This window comes from Corvus kubaryi, unplaced genomic scaffold (assembly GCF_017639235.1).
Source record: "Corvus kubaryi isolate FWS band 111438036 unplaced genomic scaffold, C.kubaryi_AGA036_p1.0 split3-37344, whole genome shotgun sequence".
NCBI classification, from domain to species: Eukaryota; Metazoa; Chordata; class Aves; order Passeriformes; family Corvidae; genus Corvus; species Corvus kubaryi.
The window spans coordinates 300,304-319,493 of NW_024582088.1; the positions used below are offsets into that span (position 1 = coordinate 300,304).

Consider the following 19,190-nt stretch of genomic DNA (forward strand, 5'->3'; position numbering starts at 1 on the left):
CCTCTATCTTTTAGGCAGTAAAATTCACATGAATCTGCCATCTAACACATATTCTCCACCTACCTAATGCATATTTATTTAGGTGATGTGACCTTGTGCAACGCTTGAAACACAGAGTTCTTTTCTTCATTAAGCAACTTCTATTGTAGAAGTTATCTGACTACATCAGTTACGTTTACAAAGGTGAGAAAATTCAGCCAGGGGACATAAAATCCGACCGGAAGACAACAGGGGGGAGGGGGCCGGAGGCCCTGCCGCGCCCCCAAGATGGCGGCGCCGAGAGAGGGAGCGGGTGGGGATAGGCGCGGCTGTTGTTGTAAAGCTTTGTTGCTGCCGCCGTCGCCCGCCGTGTCCGCCGCGCCCAATAAAGGTAAAACCATGGCGGCGGGGCCGGCCGGGCCCACTCGGCACCGGGGCGTCGGGGCGGCTCGGCTTCCCCGCGACCCCGCCGGCGTGTCCCGGCTCCAGCCACCCCTCGCTACCCCGCCTCGGTGCCAGACCCGCGGCGGGGATGGGGCGCTTCGCCTTGTCCCGGGGAGCCGGGGGACGAGACGGGGCGGGACGGGACGGGACGGGTGCGTGCCTCCCCCGCCCTTAGGGAGGGACCGGCCCCTACTAAGCCTTTCAGGCGGATGAGGAGGTTGAGGGAGGCCGAAGGGTGTCTCTGCCTTCAACCTGGCCGGGAGCGGGGACCCGCACACCCCACCCATGTTAAATCGAAGTTAGCCTTGTAGGTGCTCCACGGGTGCCCAAAAACCGCAGGCCCTCTCATTTAAAACACTTACCATGTTCCCTCTGCGAAAGGGAGCTGGGCGATCCCATTGCTGGCTTGTGGCAGGGGCCTTTCCTTTTGTAACCTACACATAAAAGATGTTTCCTCCGGAATTTTGTCTTTACCAGTGAGTCAGAGTCTGTCCGCTGGGTACCACTGACCCTCCAAATGTGTTATATTAGCTGTGCATTAGGGCTGTGCCCCTGCTTGGGCCGGTGTGACCCTCCAGGAAGTTTTTTAAAGGTTGCCATGGAAGGGGTTTATCTTGTGCTTTGGTCACAGCAGATTCCTCTCCTTGCTTTGGCCCACTAATCCCATCTGTTCTTTGAGATGATCCATCAAGACTGACCCTTCAAGAGACAGTTTTTGCACTACACCAAAAAATGAGCAGTCTCACTTGGTTTCCTTTGTGATCTTCAGCTCGAATGAGCTGCTGCACGGGAGCAGGGAGAAGAGAGCCTCAGGGCTGTCCCTGTCCCCAGGTCAGGTGAGATGTGTTACGGAGGGGTGCTGGGGTGGGTCCTGGTCAGGGAACCCCACCTGCTCCGTCTAGAGGGACAGGCTGCTGTAAGGTGAGGCTCGCTGGCAGTTTGCTCTTCTGTGCTGGACAGGAAGGCTGACACACCTGATTCATGGGCCAGACGTGATATAAGGCAGCAGGATTCTGCAGGGTTTTGGTTAAGAGATGCCAAGTGTCTTGTGTTTGAGGAGGAATTTGGGTTGACACCCTGGTTCAAAGACCAGGTGGTGCAGGAACAGCCTGTTGGAGTATGGACCAGAACAAAGGTACTTTCCCAGCCTCCATGCCCTACTCATTCACTCGTTTTCTCTCTTTCCAGTATGTTTTAACTGCCCTGACATACCACTTAAAGAAGGTGCCAAAAAAGTTCCTGTTGTCCCTCAAAAAGCAGCTCAGCAGTTATAAAATTCTTCCAGGAGATGGAGGAAGCGCATTGGCTTTCTGGGGCGAACAGTACTTGGCTTTCACAATGCTGCATCTTCCTCTGCACTCATGTTTGAAGAGCTGTTGAAAATCCTTTTGTCTTAATGGCGTTTTGGGGCTGAGGAGGTGCCTCTCTGAAAGCCTGATGCAGGAGGTGACAGCGGTGGAGGTTCAGGTGTCTTGACAGACTCAGCTCACGGTAATTCTGTGTACTTACTAAGAAGTCTGAGGGAATCAGACCCGTTTTGGGGTGACCATGCCTGAGAAGTGTAATTTTAAAGGCCTTTGCATCAAGGCACCTTAGGGATGTGTTGTGCCATGTCTGTCCTTGGCTGTGGGAACAAATGGCTCCTGTACTTCTGCTGATGCAAAATGGGTCACAAAAACTGGTCAAAGTAGTGTAGTTTTGTTTTTTTAACAAGTCACGAAGAAATTGCAACATACCGTCCTCTCTGATGTAAACCTACCTGACAAAAAGTAGTTCAGATGCCCACCTTTTGTTTTTTGACGATGTTAAGGGAACCTGCAAAATATAATTAGCACTTTCAGTGTTCTTGGGCACAGTGATCCGTGGCTGAGCAGTGATTGGAGCAACTTTGGCAGTTTCTTTGGGTTTGTGCAGGTTTTCCATTGCATGATTTTGCTTGCTTTTTGGGGCAGCCCTTGGTTTGAAGAAAACCTGCCATTAAGAGTTGGAGCAGAGCTGTTTGGTTTTCGATCTATTGTATTTCTATTCAGAGCATTAGTGCAGACAGACAGCCAAAATGTGTGGGGTTTGAGTGGTATATTCTGGTGCCTTTAGAGACTGTGGAGCACTGAATTTAGTCAAAGTGTTGCGTATTTTCCTCTTTTATCAGTCTGCACTGATGCTCTGAACTGCAACAAAATAGATTGAAAAACAAATTGGTGTTCCCTGGTTCCTCGTGCTGGATTTCACATTATCCTCTGGGCGAGCTGCCTGCTCTGCCCCTTTGGAGCACCCCAGAGACAAGTAATGACCCCTCAGCCTCTTTCAGCACTTCAAAGGCTGAATTACTTTTTGTGGGAGAGGTAAGAAAATTGAATTGCAGTCCTTGATTTTCTGGCTTTCCAATAACTCTCAGTGTAAGATCATCATCTTGGTAACAAGAAAACAGGAAACTGGTAAACAGGCGCAGAAAGTATTCAGATTGTGATTTAAGGCTGTCACTGCTCTTTACTCTCCAGAGCTAAAACCAGAACATTGCCCCTCACTCAGAGGTCACTGTCATGCCCAAGGGACTGCAGGCTGAGCAACAGGAGAGATGTATCCCAGCTTTCTGTCCTACTTCGTTCACTGATTTCCATGAGGATTGTGAAATGAGCCTTTGATTGAGTGCAAATGGGCTGGGATGGGATGAGCCCCTCTCACAGGGCAGAGAGCCTTCCTGGGCTGGCAACTTTGCCCCCTGCAATGATCACTTTGGATTTTAGGTCCTTGAGCAGAGAGCTGAGTGTGGGGAGCAGGAGGGTTGTGGGGTGCTCCTGTGAGCCCCTCTGATCAGCTCCAACAGAAGTGGCATTAACTGAGGACAGAAAAGTTGGATTCTTCCATTTTGCTTATCTCTTTCTTTACAAAGCTGCATTATCCATGTGAGCACTGCAAGTTCCCTGCAGCAGAGCAGCAGGCTGTGGGTCTGTGCCACACAGAACCACTGTGCTCAGAGGGCTTCATCTTTTGGCAGTGCAGCAATAGTTGTTGGGTTTTTCCAGATTTTTTTTTTTTTTGAAAGCTACAAAAAGCCTGCTCCATGTGCATCTCCAGGAAGAATTTCAGGCATGGAATACATCCTCAGGCTAGCCACTGAGATGCATACAGGAAGAGCTTTTGTTGTTATGTTATTAATGGCATCAGCTGTGTTGACGAGCACCTTGTAAAAGTCCTTAATTATATAGCAAGGGATATACAGAATCCTTTTGCTTAAACCTTGGAGGCATTGCAGTTCTTTCTGGGCCTTGTGATGGATGTTCCAAAGGTGTGGATACTGTGGCAGCAGGAACTGCGAGGGACGGATGGTCTCATCTGTGCACCTTTGGAGCACCTGTCTCTGTAGAGTCTGATTGCTAAAGTGCGCAGTCCTAAATTTCAATTATCTTTTGATGAACCTGGTGATGTGCATGGCTTTTGAGTCTGTTGGATCTAGATGGAAGTAATATGAATAATGAAGAGAAGTGATTTAATTTGGGCACACTTTTCAGTTATGTGGATAGAGTTGGGTATCTCCTTTCCTCCTTCCTTCTTCCTTCGACTTCCCCCAAGAAGGGTTGTTGCTATCAAGAGACCTTTTTCCTGTTCTAATGTAGCTTAAAGAAAACAACATGATAGTCTCAAACTGTGGAGGTGTGGGAGGACAGAAATAAGTGGAAAAAAGGCAGAAAGAACTGAAACTGGACAGTGGAGGGTGATGTTTTCTGCAGACATGTTCTGGACCTCCTATACTTGGGAGGTTCAGAAGAAAAAGGGTCATCTTTCCTGAAGTGGGTGTTCTGGGAGCAGTCACAGATGACAACTGCTGCTTAAGGATGACAGGGGAACAATTATCAACATGTTATCAAGTAGAGCCTTAGGAATTTTAGGCGCTGTTGAAAATTTGGCTTAAATGGATTGATCTCACAGTTTCATTGGAAGTCAGTGGAAGGAAAACTAAACCACCCTGGTGCTTCCCCTGGAAAGCTGACAGGTTGCAGCTTAAGATGTCCCCCTCAAAGGATTAATTTTGCAAGACCTGTTTGTTGTGCAGCTCAGCTGGGCAAATGCCCTGTCTCCTTTGTCCCCTTTCTGACCCCAGTGAGTGGTGTTTTGGAAGAGGGTAGTTCTCATGTGGCTCAGGTGTCAGAGGTCCCAGGAACAGTCTGCTTAAGCCGTGTTTTACCTTAAGTTTTAAGTCCCCAGTGGACCTGACTCCCAGGAGGAGTCAGAGAAGTAGTTTTAAGCTGAAGAAGTGACAATTGGCTTTTTCCTACCAGTGGTGTTGGCAGAGGCAGACAGCTCAGGCTCTGTCAGCACTCATTGCTGCTGAAGTATCAGTTACCTGCTCTGAGAGAGAGATTCCCAGTTCTGCCCAGTCCCCCAGCCAAATCTCCCAAAAGTCATCTAGAGGATGGCTGGGAGACATAGTCACACAAACTCAGGTGAGAAATGAGATGTAATTTAACAGTCTAGCAGTGGAGGGTCCTCTCCCTAAAAATTAGTTCTTATCATGACGGGGCTCCTTAATGGAAGAGAGGCTTTAGCCAAACCGAAGTTACTGAGCCTGGAAGTCTGGGAGGCGGTGATGGATGAGCAATTGGATTGCTGGTGGTGGTCCCTTCTGGCCTTAGGCTTTGAATAAAAGCCTGAAGTGTGCTCTGAGTAGGGTGCAATTGCCTTGAGGCTGGTCTTGGCCAACACCCCTTGTTATAAATGCCTGTTCTCTTTGGCAGTACTGGATGGTTTGGGTCCCTATAATTAAAGAAATAAAATGTATTTAAACAAATATGTCTGTGCTAATTGCTCAAGACACATTTCCCAGTGCTCTGAGTTGCTGTAATGAAGAAGGGGACGTGCTGGTAGGCTGCTTAGAGCTTCACTGTTTTGAGCTCTCATGAGCAAATATGTCTTCTATATTCCTGCCAAGAATAGAGGGAGCAGACGGTGCTGCTGCTTCCTCCAGCTTGCCGCAGTGCAAGCAATAGGTTTCATGCAGAAGGCTATTCATGGCAAAGTGAGCAGACGTCTCTTCCAGGACATCGATGTTTCCTGCTTATCCTTTTGTAGGAAGAGCCATAGTTGTTATTATTTAACTAGCAGACCCAATTTCAACTCAGATACTGGAAGTCCTTCAGCTTCAGGGAAGGAGTGGGTGGACTAAAACTGCTATTACATCGTGTCTGGCAAAAGAATCGGGTCTGTCTCTTCTCCCACGACCAGCAGCAACTCTGCTGATGGCAGTTTGGTTCCTTGTGATTTAAAATGGCGTGGGAGGAGAGCAGAGCCTGTGTGTTGGATCGAGTGGAAGTGCAGGTGGCCGGCCCTGTGCATGGGTGAGGGGGTGGATCTTGTACTCGGAAAGACAAGCTGCAGATCAGCCAGCCTTTGGTAGCGATGTGCCTGGAGAAGCTCTGGCTCTGTGGGGGGCAGGAGGGTGGGCTATCAGCCCACTCAGGTTTTTCTGTCTTCCAGAGAAGGACCAACCCTGGACCTGTGCTCTTGTTTCAGAAGTACTGAGGAGCGTAACATCTCTGCTTTGAGGTGATGTGAAGACCATCTGTGATCTTCTCCTGGTGATTGAAAAACAAGTTTCATAGCACTTCATCTTTAAAGCCCAAGGGAGCTCTTGGCTGAGCAGGAGAGCTCTCCTGCATGGCTGGGATCCACCAACCATGTTGTTCAGCCTTCTGTAGCTCTGGGATGAGGTGATGTTTCTTCAATTCTTCTGTCTTCCCACGGTCACCACAGGCAGTGTCACGCAGAAGGACAGCTGGGGTCCTGCCTACCTGTGGACATGAAGTCCTGCATCCCACAAAAGCTGAGCTCCAGAGGGGTTGGTGCCTTGAAGAAGTGAGATGTCAGCTCAGCCTGTGCCCAGCATCTGCTTGTGTCGTGATTTGGTACAAGTTGGGAGTTGCTCTGAGCCTGATTTCATGTGAGGCAGAGCTTCGAGATTGGTGTGTGTGCATTGGTTTGTTAAAGCTCATACCCTGGTGATAGGCTGTATTACTCCTGTTCTCTACAAGAGAGCAGGAAGCTGAGTGCAAAGATTTTAATCATTGAAGGTCATGTAACTCGTGTCAGTCCAGTTGCTCTTTCTCTAATGATTATACTGCTTTGTGGCCCACGCCAGTGTTAGGCATCCTAGTGTGTAGGCAGTAACATCTTTATCTTGTCTAGCTTAGATAAAAACTCCTGGTGTCCCACTGATAAAAATTCTGTTAGCAAATGTCCTATCTGTTCTCCCTCCTGCAATGGGACGGGGGCGGGCCCCCCCCAGGAGTTAAAGGGAGGCTCTGGTAGATGGGATAAGGGTTATGGACTTCTGCCAAGAATTACATTTTAGGGGAAATAAATTCATAAGTTCATAAATTGATGAACTGAGACCATGGTGTGCTGAGAAGGGGGTGCTGAAGGCCCTGGGTTGCAAGCAGACCTCTGTCTGTAATGTTCACATGGCCCTGCTCATCTTACCAGTGATGTAGGGGAGAAAATGAACTGGTCCCAAATTACTTAGTGCTTTGCAGGCCCAAACGAACACCTCAGATTCTCCTCTCTGTTTGGTAGATGATCTGAACAGGTCTTCCTGCCCTGCATCCCCACCTGCCTTTCAGAAACCAGCTGCTGAATTCAGCATCAGCTCCAGCCCCTGGCTGCAGGCACAGCCTGGCACTGCAGTGCCTGATCTGATGGGCACTCATACCTCTGTGAGATGTATGGCACATCAAGGAGGCTCTACTCCTTTTTTATAGCTCCTGGGACTCGGGACTCAGTACTCAGTCCAAATCTGCTCATTTAGGTTTGAACACTATCTAGACTCTTCACCTCTCACAGTAAGTTGCTGAATTTGGGGAGTTCAGAATGAGGATCTTGCTGTAACCAAAGAACTGAAGCATAGTAAACTACTAAAATGTGTAAACTGAAAAGTCATTTTTCTTACTGTTTCTTTCTGTCTTGTAGAGAAAAATGCTCCAGGATCCATTTCCTTTTCATTATCTGGGGTTTGTGAAAGCAGTGTGGAGACCAAGGCAAGAAGAGGCCAGTAGATGCCATGGAGCTTCCCAGTTACAGCTGGAAGCTGCTGCCCCAGTTGTACGCTCTCTGCAACTGCACCATCTTCATTGGGAACATGCATTTTAGAGCACATGAGGTGGTTTTGGCTGCTGCCAGCCTGCTGTTTAAATCCCTGTTGGACAGCACAGACACCATCTCCATCGATGCTTCTGTGGTGACTCCTGAGGAGTTTGCACTCTTACTTCAGATGATGTACAATGGCAAACTCCCACTGGGGAAACACAGTTTCACCAAAGTTATCTCCATGGCAGATAGTCTGCAGATGTTTGATGTGGCTGTAAGTCGCAAAAACCTCCTCAGAGATCTCATGAGCTGTTCTGCTCAGGACCAGGTAGTGAGAGGAGTCTCCAGCCAGGAAGCAGATTCATCTGGAAACCAGGCTGAAGCTAATTACTTGCCCCAGTCTGGAAGACCCGATCAAGAAAAAACATTTGTCATCCTCACTCAGAGAGTTTCTCCTTTACCTGGCCCTGTAGAAGCAGAAATGGAAGCAGGTGTTTCTCCTTCTGGCCAGGAACTTACTGTGAATCATACCTAGGCTCACCAGGACACAATGTTGAGTGACTCCAGCTCCCTCCAGGAGGATTCAGGTTCTGGCCCTGATCAGCCTGCCCACGCTGAGTGGAGTAGCTGTGTGGAAGAGGAGCTTGCTGAGTCTCCAGAGGGGAAAGGGCGATCGAGGGATTTAGGTGAGACTTCACAGGTCTGGGCACGGCGTTGCCTCTTATTTGCAAGATGTTGACTCACATTTGCCTGTTCTGAGGTATTTTTACTCTGTGTTCGATCTTCTTAGTTTGCGCTGGGTTGGGAGCAACTGCAACGTATCCCCGTTCTGCAGGGATTTTCTTCCTTTGGCTTTTGTAGTTGCCTCATGCTCATTGCTCTGCCAGAGCTGTAGCGAGCAAAACTTTTCTTGCTCAGGCATGTGATTGCATCTGCCATGCAGTGGGATCTGTGTTAGTGCAGGACATGGGGCTGATCAGACAATCTGTCTAACAGCAAGTGAACAGAGTTGCTTGCTAATGCAACCTTATCCTTTAAACTCCTGTTCAGCATGGGGGGAAAACAGAGGCTGTATTGGGTTTAAAATAAATGTTCCATTTATAACTGGTGTTAAATAAACCGTTGGTTTTCCCTCCAGGCTGTGTGATGTCTTCAGAAGGGATTTATAAGTCACAGTTTTCCTATTATAGCCAATGTGCTGGTTACAAACTGATGCCTTTCAATCGCATCACGCTTTCTGCGAATCTCTTCAATTAGCAAATAACTCATCTTGTTTCTCTTGCACAGCAGCAGAGAGCAAAAGCTGTAAACTGGATTCCTTTGTTGGATATGAAAGTGTTTTTTCTGAGACTCTTTCTGATGCCCAGGCTGTGCTGAAAAGACTAGAAGAATGCAGAGAAATTGATGCCTCTCAAAAGGAGGTAGGTGTGCTTACTTCCATAAATGATGCAAGTTTTTTCTCCACCCTGCTAAGGGCTGTAATAGTTTGTGCCTTGTTTAGGAAATTGTTTCATGGGAAACTGGTGCCTGGTTGTTTGAAGGGCAACATGTGCTCACCTGCATAACACCCTGGAGAGAAGCATCTGTAAGTGCAAGTTGCTTGGGGTAAAGAAGTATGTCCTGCCCTGAAGACATCCTTTTGTTGTAGGAAGAGCTCCAGCACAGATTTCTCTCCTCCTGTTTATGCCATTTGCTTTAGGAACTATATCGACTTGTAAATGACTGACATATGAGATCCCAAAATAGATTTCCTGAGCCCTCGGCACTGTCTTGCTGTGAAGCATCTGCTGCTCTCTGTGTATGGCAGAGCTGCTGAGGGAGGAGTGGGACAGGGGGTGGCAGGGGGAGCTGGGTGCTGCCCCATGGTGCTTCTCCTGGCAGTGTGCTGCTTTAAGAACAGTCGGAGCTGGTGAACGATGCTCTATTCCTGTTGGAGGGGGTAACTGAGTCTGCTGCTGAGCATATGCTGAAGGGTTCTCTGGGCTCTGAGCAGTGGTAGCCAGATGCCACCCATTGTCCCAGATCAAAGTCAAGACAGAAAACAGAATGTGACGTCTGTACTAGTGTGACAGTGGAGCAGGAGGACACAGAACTTGGGAATGATTGTGGCGAGTCCAGGTGGGCACTCGTGCTGGCTGCACACTGCTGTGCAGTGGCAGGGTCTGCAGAAAAGCTGTGGCCAGCTGTGGAGCAAGGATGGGACTGTACTTGCTGTCCTCTGCCTGGCCATTTCTGGTAGAGCATTTTTCATATGCATGAACTGCCCTGCGTGCCTTTCTGAAGGGGAAAAAGTATTACTGTTTCACTGCTGGCTCTTACATGGCTCCCTGGTTATTCAGCCTTTGGAAGCTGTTCCACAGGCTGGGGGCTGCCATGCTCTCTAGGTTCCCATGTAGTTACTGGCTGGAAGCTGTCTAGATCAGAGTCCCTCCAGTAGCAGTGTGATCACAGGACATGGTACATTTTGGCCATGGTGGCATTCTGCTTATAAAAGCCCAAGACCACATCTCTATTAGATAAAAACCCAAACCTGTGACAGCAGGGGAAGAGAATTCCCTTGAGTTGGGGAGTGCAGGATTGTTTTCTGCTGAGCCCTTAAATGTTCATGGAGGGAAGCGTGTGTTCCCTTAGCTGCTGGTTCTGCTGATGTTGTGGAATATAATATCTGGGGAGCTTTAGGAGAGAGGTGTGGGTCCTAATTCATGTTTGCAGTAGCAAGCACAAGCCCATCTGGGCAGACAAGCACCTCTGAGTGCCCTGCTCAGAGAAGGATTAGATTTTTGTATGTTTGTTTTTTACCATGACCAGATAAATATGTCAGGTTTAGGGTTTTACCTGTTGTCCACGTTTACAAATGTGGATGGGTGCTGCCAGAAGGGATTTGGCAGCTCCATGCTCCCATGCCAGCAGGCCCTGTCCCTGCTCCTGCCTCCCCTTAGTGCTGGTGGCAGGGCAGAGCTGTGCTGGCAGAGTGCCCAGGCAGGTGAGGCGCAGCTTCTGCACTGCACAACAGCCCCGTTTGCTATTGCTTTGCAGTCACTGCTGTTTCGTGTTCCTTCAGGGAAGGTTTACAGATCCATTCCTGGCCCTTTGTGCTCCCAAATGAGCTGTTAGAGGAGGAGCCAAGCAAGAGGTTGTGGAGCTCAGAGCCAGTTTGGGTGTCTGACCGCAAAGCAGTAGCAGGACAATTTTTCTGCAGCTATAAATAAATGCTGAATAAATGTGAAATGGATTTTCTTTAAGCCTTCCTGAAAAATCACTTTTCAACTGTGACAAGCATGAAAAGTGTCAACCCCAGGGCAGTGGGGAGAACAGGCTGCAGCCTGTTATAAGCAAGAGCTCAGTGAGATCTATCCCTCTCTGAGCTCTCCTCTGGGACCAGCAGGACCTGTGGACCATAGCACTGAGTCTGTTTCCAGCACACAGAGCAGCTTTTCCCCACAAGAGCCTGGTGTTTCCTTTGGGGGAAAACACAGCGGTGTATTTTAAAGTCATGCTTGAAGTGCAAGTTCAGCTCCAAAGAGCCGAACTCGGATGTGTAGTTCAGGCTGAGGTTGTGCCAGCGGTAGATGTCAATGGGTTTTTTTCTCTCATTTTTTTTTCCCTCCCCTTCTTTGTATTCTTTTGCTAGTCATTTGCTTGAAGTTTCAGGTGCCTCAGGGCAAGTAAAAGTGTGTCTGGAAGCCGGTGAGACACTTCCTTTGCAGAAAGCATTCTTGCTGGTTGTGCTTGCCCTGCTGCACGGGAGATCTCCCATTTGTTGGGAGTATTGTCTCGAGAGCCTTTTGAAAGTAGCTGATCTCTCTAGGCAAACACCGGTTGTTTTGAGCAGTAAAGCCTGGGCAGCGTAGGAGTTCAGGGGGGTTTTGCCAGCCTGCCTGTTGGCACCAAGGCTGTCCTGGTGTTCAGGCTCCGCTGGATTCAGTGGAATTTGGCCTTGGATAGGTCTCTATTTCTTTTCCTTTGCTGGTGAACTCATCTCTGCATGGTGTCTTGTTCTCTGCAGCACTCCAGTCTGCTCCCCTCTGCTGTTCCTGCCTATTTTCTCCTACCTCCAGTGGAGACTTGTCTGGTTGTGGGGTTTTTCCCCAACAAGGTTTGTGGTGCAGGGCTGGCTTTTGTGAGAACTATTGCTTCTCTCCGAGTTAGATGTTCTGTTGTGCTCCCCAGACTGAAAAATGCAGATGAATTGCTTTTCAGTTTAGGGAGATGTGACTTCTGGGGTTGTTTCTGTTTTATAGTTTCTCTGTTTATTTCATATAAACTATTCCTATCTAATTTCGTTCTGGCTTGGATGAAAACTGCTTGGAAAAGAGAACAAGACTGAAATTGCAGTTATTTAGGGAAGCGTAGAAGAGCTTTGCTGGTGTCAAGTCTTATCTTCCTGTGCTCTCTTAGAGAAACTCAATTCAAATTATTGCACAGCTCATTTGTTCCCTCTACTACTGGGTTCAGATGAAGTGGGGGAGCGTTGATTCCCCACGTGGAATAAATGTCACTGTGTTTGTGGATCATTTCCATTGCCTGTGGGCCTGTCCAGTCATTGCTGCCCTTCGTTTGCAGCTGCAGGGATTTCTGGATGAGGCAGAAGAAAGAAGTTTCCTGTTATCTTCTGCATCCTGATTAGGAGAAAGAGCTTGTGAGGGCCTGGGGGTTTTTTTCATGGTGACAGAGCTAGAGAACTTTTTTTTCCTCTGTTCTGGTGTATTTTTGTAGAAGTTTGGGCTGAGCTTTTGTTCTTGTTGTGTGGAGCAAGCAGGGGGTCAGTGTTTTCCACACAGCCTTCCTGGGGTCTCCCTCATGAGTCACGTACAGATGCAGGCTTGAAAAAAAAAATCACTTTAGCTTTCTGAAGGCAAAATGCGAACGTAGTTTTTCTCTGATTATTGTATGCACAATACAATAGTTGATGGATGGTTGATTGACTTCGTGGTGGGATCACAGCAGGGGAGCTTCTCTGAGGGTTAGGTGTGTGGAGCCAGTCCTGGGGCTGTCCATGCCACTCACCCTGTGAGCAGCAGCAGCCTATGGAAGAGCGCTGCTCAGCTTCCAATGGTCGCATAACCGCAGAACCATGGAACAGCCAGCAGTGAAACAGTCCCTAACCATGCAGGTTTCCAATCACTTTTTAATGTTTTCTTCACCTTCTCTACATCAAAACCCAAAGCAGTGTGCATTTACAGAGGACTGATGATTGTGGCTGTGGAAATTTCCCCGCAGTGCCCGGCCTTCTGCGGTGTACCTGAGTGTCCATTGGGTCTGAAGGGAGTCAGCTTCTTCTGCCACCCTGAGCAGGTGCTTCCCAATCTGTCTCTTCCAGATCCCTACCCACCACCCTCTGGATGCTTGCATTCACTCTAAAGCTGATGCTTGAAGGAGATCACTCAGAAATAGTCAGTAAATTGGCTTTTGCTGGGATGTGCTCTCACGGTGGGAGCAGGACCATGGATAAGGCATGAAAAGCCGTAACCACACTCATCCACCTGCAGGGAAGAGTTAATGCCAGCTGGGCTAATGACTGCCCTGTGTGCTCTCCCTCTCTCCTCACATCCCTCTTTAGTCTCAGTTATGGGCCACTGCACATTGCTTGGGGGGGATGTACATTACTTGTGCATGTGGTTGAGTTCCTCTCTGGAAAAATATGGAAGATGTGGAGATAGATATGGAGACAGGAGACCTACCTCCTGGATCCTTACCTGCAGAGGTTCTTGATCAGAGCTTGCCTTGGAGCTGCTGTGGACAATGGGAAGGTTTGAGATGAACTGCGAAGGCTGTTCCACGGTGTGTGACGTGTTCCATGGTGCTGAGGTGGGAGCGTTGTGGCCACCAGAACTGATATCCTCAACTGGGACCAAACTTCTCGGGTGCCATGGAATCTGTTTGGTGGCACAGCTCTGACCAAGCTTAAGCCAGGTCTTGGTGACTCAGTTTCCCTGCATAGAGAGGCAGTCTCTTCCTCCCACGTGGAAGCTGGATGTGTGCTAATTTGTGCCAACTTGGCCATGAAGGGTTTTGCAGTGTCCCAGGCAATGAAAGCCTGGTGGATCTGGCTGTAGTGTGAGGGCACATTATGACAGAGTGGAAGCTGGGATTCCAGCTGGTATCAGTATTTCTCCATTTTTTCCAGGGTCTTTGGGAATTGTTAGTGCTTCGAAGTAAGTCTGAAATGTACTGTGTGCTCTTTCACAACAATGCTGAAAGGCTGTTGTTCCCATTGAGCAGTGCATCTAAGGAAATGTCTTTTGGAAAGAGCCAATAAATAGCAGAGCATTTCAGCTACTGAAAGCTCATTTTCCATTAACCAAATCCATGCACTGAGGAAGGGATGTTACCTGGGGCTCTGGGTAGCAATGCTGTGCTGATTTTAATGAAAACCCCTCAAAATTAAAAAATATATTGCAACAATGCAAGTTCCTTGTCATCCATATTAGTGCAAACATGGATTTGGCAGGATCTGAGCAGCTTTAGGGTGGTGAGAGTGGAGATATTTTGTGTTTTACATGCTCATTTTGATCTGGAAGGGGCCAGGCATGCAAACCTTGAGAACAAACATGATCTGGTTATCAAGTATCATTACAAATTAATGTTTGCATTAAAAAAATACCTTTAAGTTTGTTCTTCAGCACATCTGCATTTTTCTTTACACCAGAGCCCTTCATGTCCACACTCTCTGTTTGGCAGGCACGCTGCTGTGAGTGGGAAGAGCTGGGACTGCTGCAGTTTCCCCTCTGTGGAGTCGTTGCAATAGGTCATTGCAGTGCCCTGCTGCCCTAATGTGTGAGCATTTACACCTGCTAGGAAACGCCAGTCCACCGGTGCAGCCCCAAGCAGTTGCATTCAGTCTTTTTATCATCGGAATAAAAATGACAATGACAGCACAAAATGGCCATTCTCCCTGGAGCAGAGCTGAACTTCCCACTTCAAAGGTACCTTTATCGCATCCCTGGAGTCTCCAATAAAGGCTGCCTGCTCCGAAAGGCTGGCATCTCTCCTGGAGAGCTGGGGAGCATGTGTCTTCAGGGGCAATATTTACAGCATTAAAGGACGCTGGGGAAATGGGAGCAGGAGTTCCAGCTTATTTCTTTGCCTTTTATTTCCATAACTGTACAGGCATATTTGCCTCTGGTTGCTGTTTCAGGTCATTGAAGTAGATTTTGGGTTTGATTGCCAGGTGTGCTGAGAGCCCTTGGCACTCAGAGTTTGCATGCCTCCTCTCCAGAGTTTTCTCTAGGAGACAGAACTCCATTGTGATTGAGAATGGAGATTCCTGAAAGTTCCACTTGAAATGCTCTCTGCTTTCTGTGCAAGTGATCCCTCCTTGTTCTGCAGCGAGAGCCAGTATCGCTTGCTCTAGCTTTGCCTTCCAAAGTAGCAGTGTTTAATTCATGCTTTATCAGGTCTTTTACACTTAGCGGTCTTTGGCTATTTGGACATGAAGAAATGTTTGGTGCTGGAACCAGCTCCAGTTTGTGGGATTTGCTGTATGGATAAGGGCTGGCAGCAGGACTTGCTGCCCTTTTTCTCAGGGTGGGCAGCCACAGGCCAGAGCTTGGGTTCAGTGGTGTGTGTCTGTGTGGTTACTTTTTTGTTCTGTTTAATTTTTTGTCCCCTGACCGAAATCCCAGGATTCTGCTTGTTGTGTTTGTCTGTATAGGGCAGTCGACTCTGTTCTCTAAACCTACTTCCTGCATTTCTGTTCTGCTGTACGCTCTGGCTGCCTGTCTGGCCAAAGCAGAGAAACAGTCAGTGTTCAAGGAGCTGCTGGGCAAAGTGAAGGATGCTAGGTCCCAGGATGCTCACGCCCAGGATAGTGACACTCGGGACACTCGGCCCCTGGACACTCAGACCCTTGTGTCTTTTCTGAAGCTGTTTCAAGACACGAATCCTGAGCTGAGAGTGGCTTTGCTGGAGAGGGAACACAGCAGCAGAGAAGCCCCACAGTAAGCAGGTAGGAAATTGGGTGCAACCTCTGGCAAAGTGAGTGGGCAACCTTACAGAGAAACGCTGTATCCAGATGTGGGAGGTTTATCACTTGCTGGCCAAATCCTGGAGCATTTCTGCCTGTAGCAGGAGGTGTAGCTGTACAGGGCTCTCCCCACTGCTGCCTGGAGGCCTGGATCCATGGCTGGCAGCCAGCGTGGGTCAAAGCAGAGCTGAGCCTTGGGATTGAAAACTTCTTTTTTACTTGAGTCTGACACAAAACAGTGGCCTTGCAAACCTGCTGTTAACCTCCAGCTTGCTTTATGGCTTTATGCTCTGTTAGATAAATGAGACATTTTCCTTTCATAGAGTTTAAAGAGAATAGTAAAGTGATTTTCCTCTGCTGCTTGTGCTTGGGATGAGCTTTGCTATTCACTTAGATCTTTCAGAGAGTCTCCCTCGCTTCAGGAACCTGTCAGTTTCTTCAGACTGGCTTATTTCTTCTCTTGTGTTTCTGAATCTTTTTTCCCCCCAGAGAGCACAGCCGGGGAAGAGACGTTGACCGCTCTCTTGCTGTGCTGCAGGGGGGAGTTGATCCAGAGTGTGACACAGCTGAGCCCCATCGTAGAGTTTCTGGAGGCAGTAGAAGAAGCATTCCTGACCGCCTCGGAGAAGCAGGTAAAATAATCTGAAATAGGCAAACGGTGTGGGTGAGGTGGGGTGTGTGTGTCTGCAAGGCAGCATTGTACACATGGTTTACCACGTGATCGGCAAGCCTCACCTGGCACTTCCACCTGCCTTCTGCACAGCATTGACTGCATGTGTGTGTGGTCTCAGGTCCTTCTGTTCTGGACTGTGGGAATAATGAAAACTGAGCAGTGAAGGCAACCTTGAAACCAGGATCAGTGTCAAGACTACCCCTGCGAGGGGAGCCTGGGCCAGAGGAGGTGCCTGGTACTCCTCATACCCCCAAAAAACCCTTTTTGGGAACAAGGACAAGGCTCTATATGGGAATTTAAACAGAACCACTAATACCTCTCTGCTACCTGCTCGTCAGTTCCTGGTCATCAGCTAACGCAACCGGGGGCTTGTCACCACAAGCCCCGGCGTGCCCTCGGGCAGAGGGGACGCAGCGTTAGCCTCCACAGCGTCCTCGCTGGACGGCTCAGTGGAATCAGCGTGAGATGGGTGCGTGCGCTGGCTCCTCCTCAGAGGAAGCACGTCGAGCAGCAGGATCAGGCCTGCGTTAGTCCGGAGGCAAAGAAGGCGGGAGAGGCTTCTGGTGTGAGTTCCAACAGGTTTATTTGGAGAAGGGACCAGGAACCAGAGAAAAGTCCCGAGAAGAAGCGGGCTCACCCCTTTATGGGGGGGTGGAGCAAGGCAGGGAAAGGGAAAACAACCAATGGGGTACAAGCAGAGGGGAGGATACAATTTTTCAGAACAAATGGGGAAAACAGGGAGGCAGGAGTCATAACAGGGAACCAATTAATAACTAAAAAAAGGAAGAACTTTCTGGAACAGGGGGAGGTAATTTAGGATTGGGAGCCACCCAGGGGGAGGTAACCTAGATCTCAGTGATCTCTTCTGGTCCGCCTTCTGATCCACTGTCCTGGGTGGGGAAATCCACCCAGTGGGCGGCCCTGGTTTGACTGACATTTGATGGTTTCAGCCCGAGAGCAGGCTGAGCCACCCCAACAATCAGCTTCCCTTTCATCTGTCTCCCAGCTTTGTCTTTTTTGCAACTCTTACCACACAGTTGCTTGCAAGATTAGCACATCCACTAAATGATTTGGTTTTGTTTTTTATGTGTTGAAGGCAGCAGTTGTTGGGAGGACTGTTGCTTTCCTTTCCTGTAAGCAACTGCACTCTGTATGCTGATTTGCAGAAGCCATAAAGGACAAAATACTGTTTATAACTTGCTTTCCTTTGTCTTTTAGGGGAGCTGGCTGTACCCTCTGCAACTGGAACTTAGAGGGTGCCCTCACATGCTGTGATCAGAACACAGCTTGAGACCTCCTGTCCTAGTTTGTCACATCACTGAGCTCCCCTGACACAGGATTATAATGAGTGGAAAGTTGTGCTCAGTGGCATGAATGATCTTTGCTTTCTGTCTGAGTAAGCCTGACCAGAGCCACAACAGGTGGGCTGAGAACATCTGCCCAACTCATAAGCCCCTCAGTTAAGGTCTCGTGATCCCTCATCACGGCCAGCATGGAGCATCCCTGAGCACAGGCACAGATTGGAACAGGAGACCCAAAAAGGTATTGCCTAAGAGGCATCTGCCCTGTCCTTGTGGGCTGGGGTATGAGTGGTGTCACTGGCGTGTGACTCGTGACTGATGAATTTTTGCCTCCAAAAGCACATAGCTGAGCCTGGAATGCAGATGTGATAGGAGAGAGCAGGGTATGAGTACAGCAAAGGACTTGGCATCTGCTGGGGGCATTGTGGCTGTCAGCAGATACGTGTGTGGGGGGCCTGGAGCTGCAGCTTCATCGGCAGTGGGGAGATTAGGATTTTCATATATGTCTGTTTGTGTTGCAGTGCCTTCTTTTAAAGGCTTCACCTTTTCCCTGCTCTCTTCTCTTTGTCTTTATGGAAATAGGTGGTTAAAATTCAGCAAGTTTTTATCTCCATTCACAACGAAAAAACAAAACACAACCCCTCAATAATAAACCAAAACCCTTCTGCAATCATAATTCTGCTCCTTGGGCACAGGATACAGCCTGTAATTGCATCATCATGTACTGCAGAGCTCCTGCCTGGTTCGGTGGAGGAACAGTGTTTTGTTTCATCCTCACCAGTCACTGTGTGCTCTGTTTGCTACAGAGCCTCTAAACCCTGCTCCGAATACCAAATCCTGCTCCTCTCTATGGGATCCCTTTGTGCTCTTGTTTCAGCCCACAGTTTCTATCAAATGACAGATCTATTTAGGGAGCACTCTTGTGAGGCTGGGGGCAGAGCTCTGTCCTGCTGTGGCGCAAGAAAATGAGAGAAATTGCCAAGTGTAGACTGACCTTGGGGGGGGGAGGGGGGTATTTGTTTAATTCCACCCCCTCTCCGCCAGACAAGTGGGAAAGTGTTAATGATTCCAAAAGTTAAACTGATTAAAACGGTGAGCCCATGGCACGTGTGCAGGTAGGATCCCTGGTGTCTCAGGTGTAGGACTGGGAAAACTAACATGGAATTAGCAGCCACTTCTGAAGGTTTTGTCTTCCCTGGTTCATCCAGTGTTGCACTGGAGCTCTGGGCTGGCAGGGATGGGATCTAGTTCTCCAAGGTTCATAATGATGAAGCTTTCGTTTTTCTTCTCACAGTCACTGCCTCATTAGCTACACACTTATTCAGCAAGACAAGTGTGAGTTTCTCATGGAACAGCCTTTTTTCTTGGCAGCTGGGTTCTTTCCGTGCCTGGTCCGAGCTGTGCATGGAGCAAGTTTGGTTTTCTTTGCTGGAAAACCAGTACATGATGTTTTGTGAAACATCTTTGTAAATATCTGTTTTTTCTGGGTAACTTTTGAACCTAGTCTTTCTCTTTTTTGAGTGCTTAACTTCTGTGGCTTTTTTGGTGTTTCTGTAATTGGGAAGGTGGGGTGGAGGATTTGGATACAGATTATCACTTAAGAGAAATAAAGTGGGTACAGAGGAAGAGTGGGTAACCTTTCCTGTGTGGTGCCCCACATGGCTTAGGTTGTTGCAGAGTTCAGAGTGACCAGTCCACAGTACAGCCCTGAACCCAGAAAATCAGAGTAGGTAGTAGAAACATCAGCCCT

At 48.5% G+C, this 19,190-nt stretch overlaps 1 protein-coding gene across 1 annotated transcript in view; it reads left to right on the forward strand.

Annotated features, from left to right (window-relative positions):
- Nucleotides 1-249: 249 nt before the first annotated feature.
- The window catches only part of ZBTB40 (zinc finger and BTB domain containing 40), a 49,718-nt gene continuing 30,777 nt past the window's right edge, over nucleotides 250-19,190 (forward strand). The window contains 7 exon segments of the mRNA XM_042015863.1: nucleotides 250-370; nucleotides 5,932-6,380; nucleotides 7,384-8,186; nucleotides 8,788-8,921; nucleotides 14,182-14,267; nucleotides 15,126-15,448; nucleotides 15,956-16,098. Of these exon segments, the coding sequence (XP_041871797.1) occupies nucleotides 7,475-8,186; nucleotides 8,788-8,921; nucleotides 14,182-14,267; nucleotides 15,126-15,448; nucleotides 15,956-16,098 (1,398 nt within the window). The 5' untranslated portion in view covers nucleotides 250-370; nucleotides 5,932-6,380; nucleotides 7,384-7,474.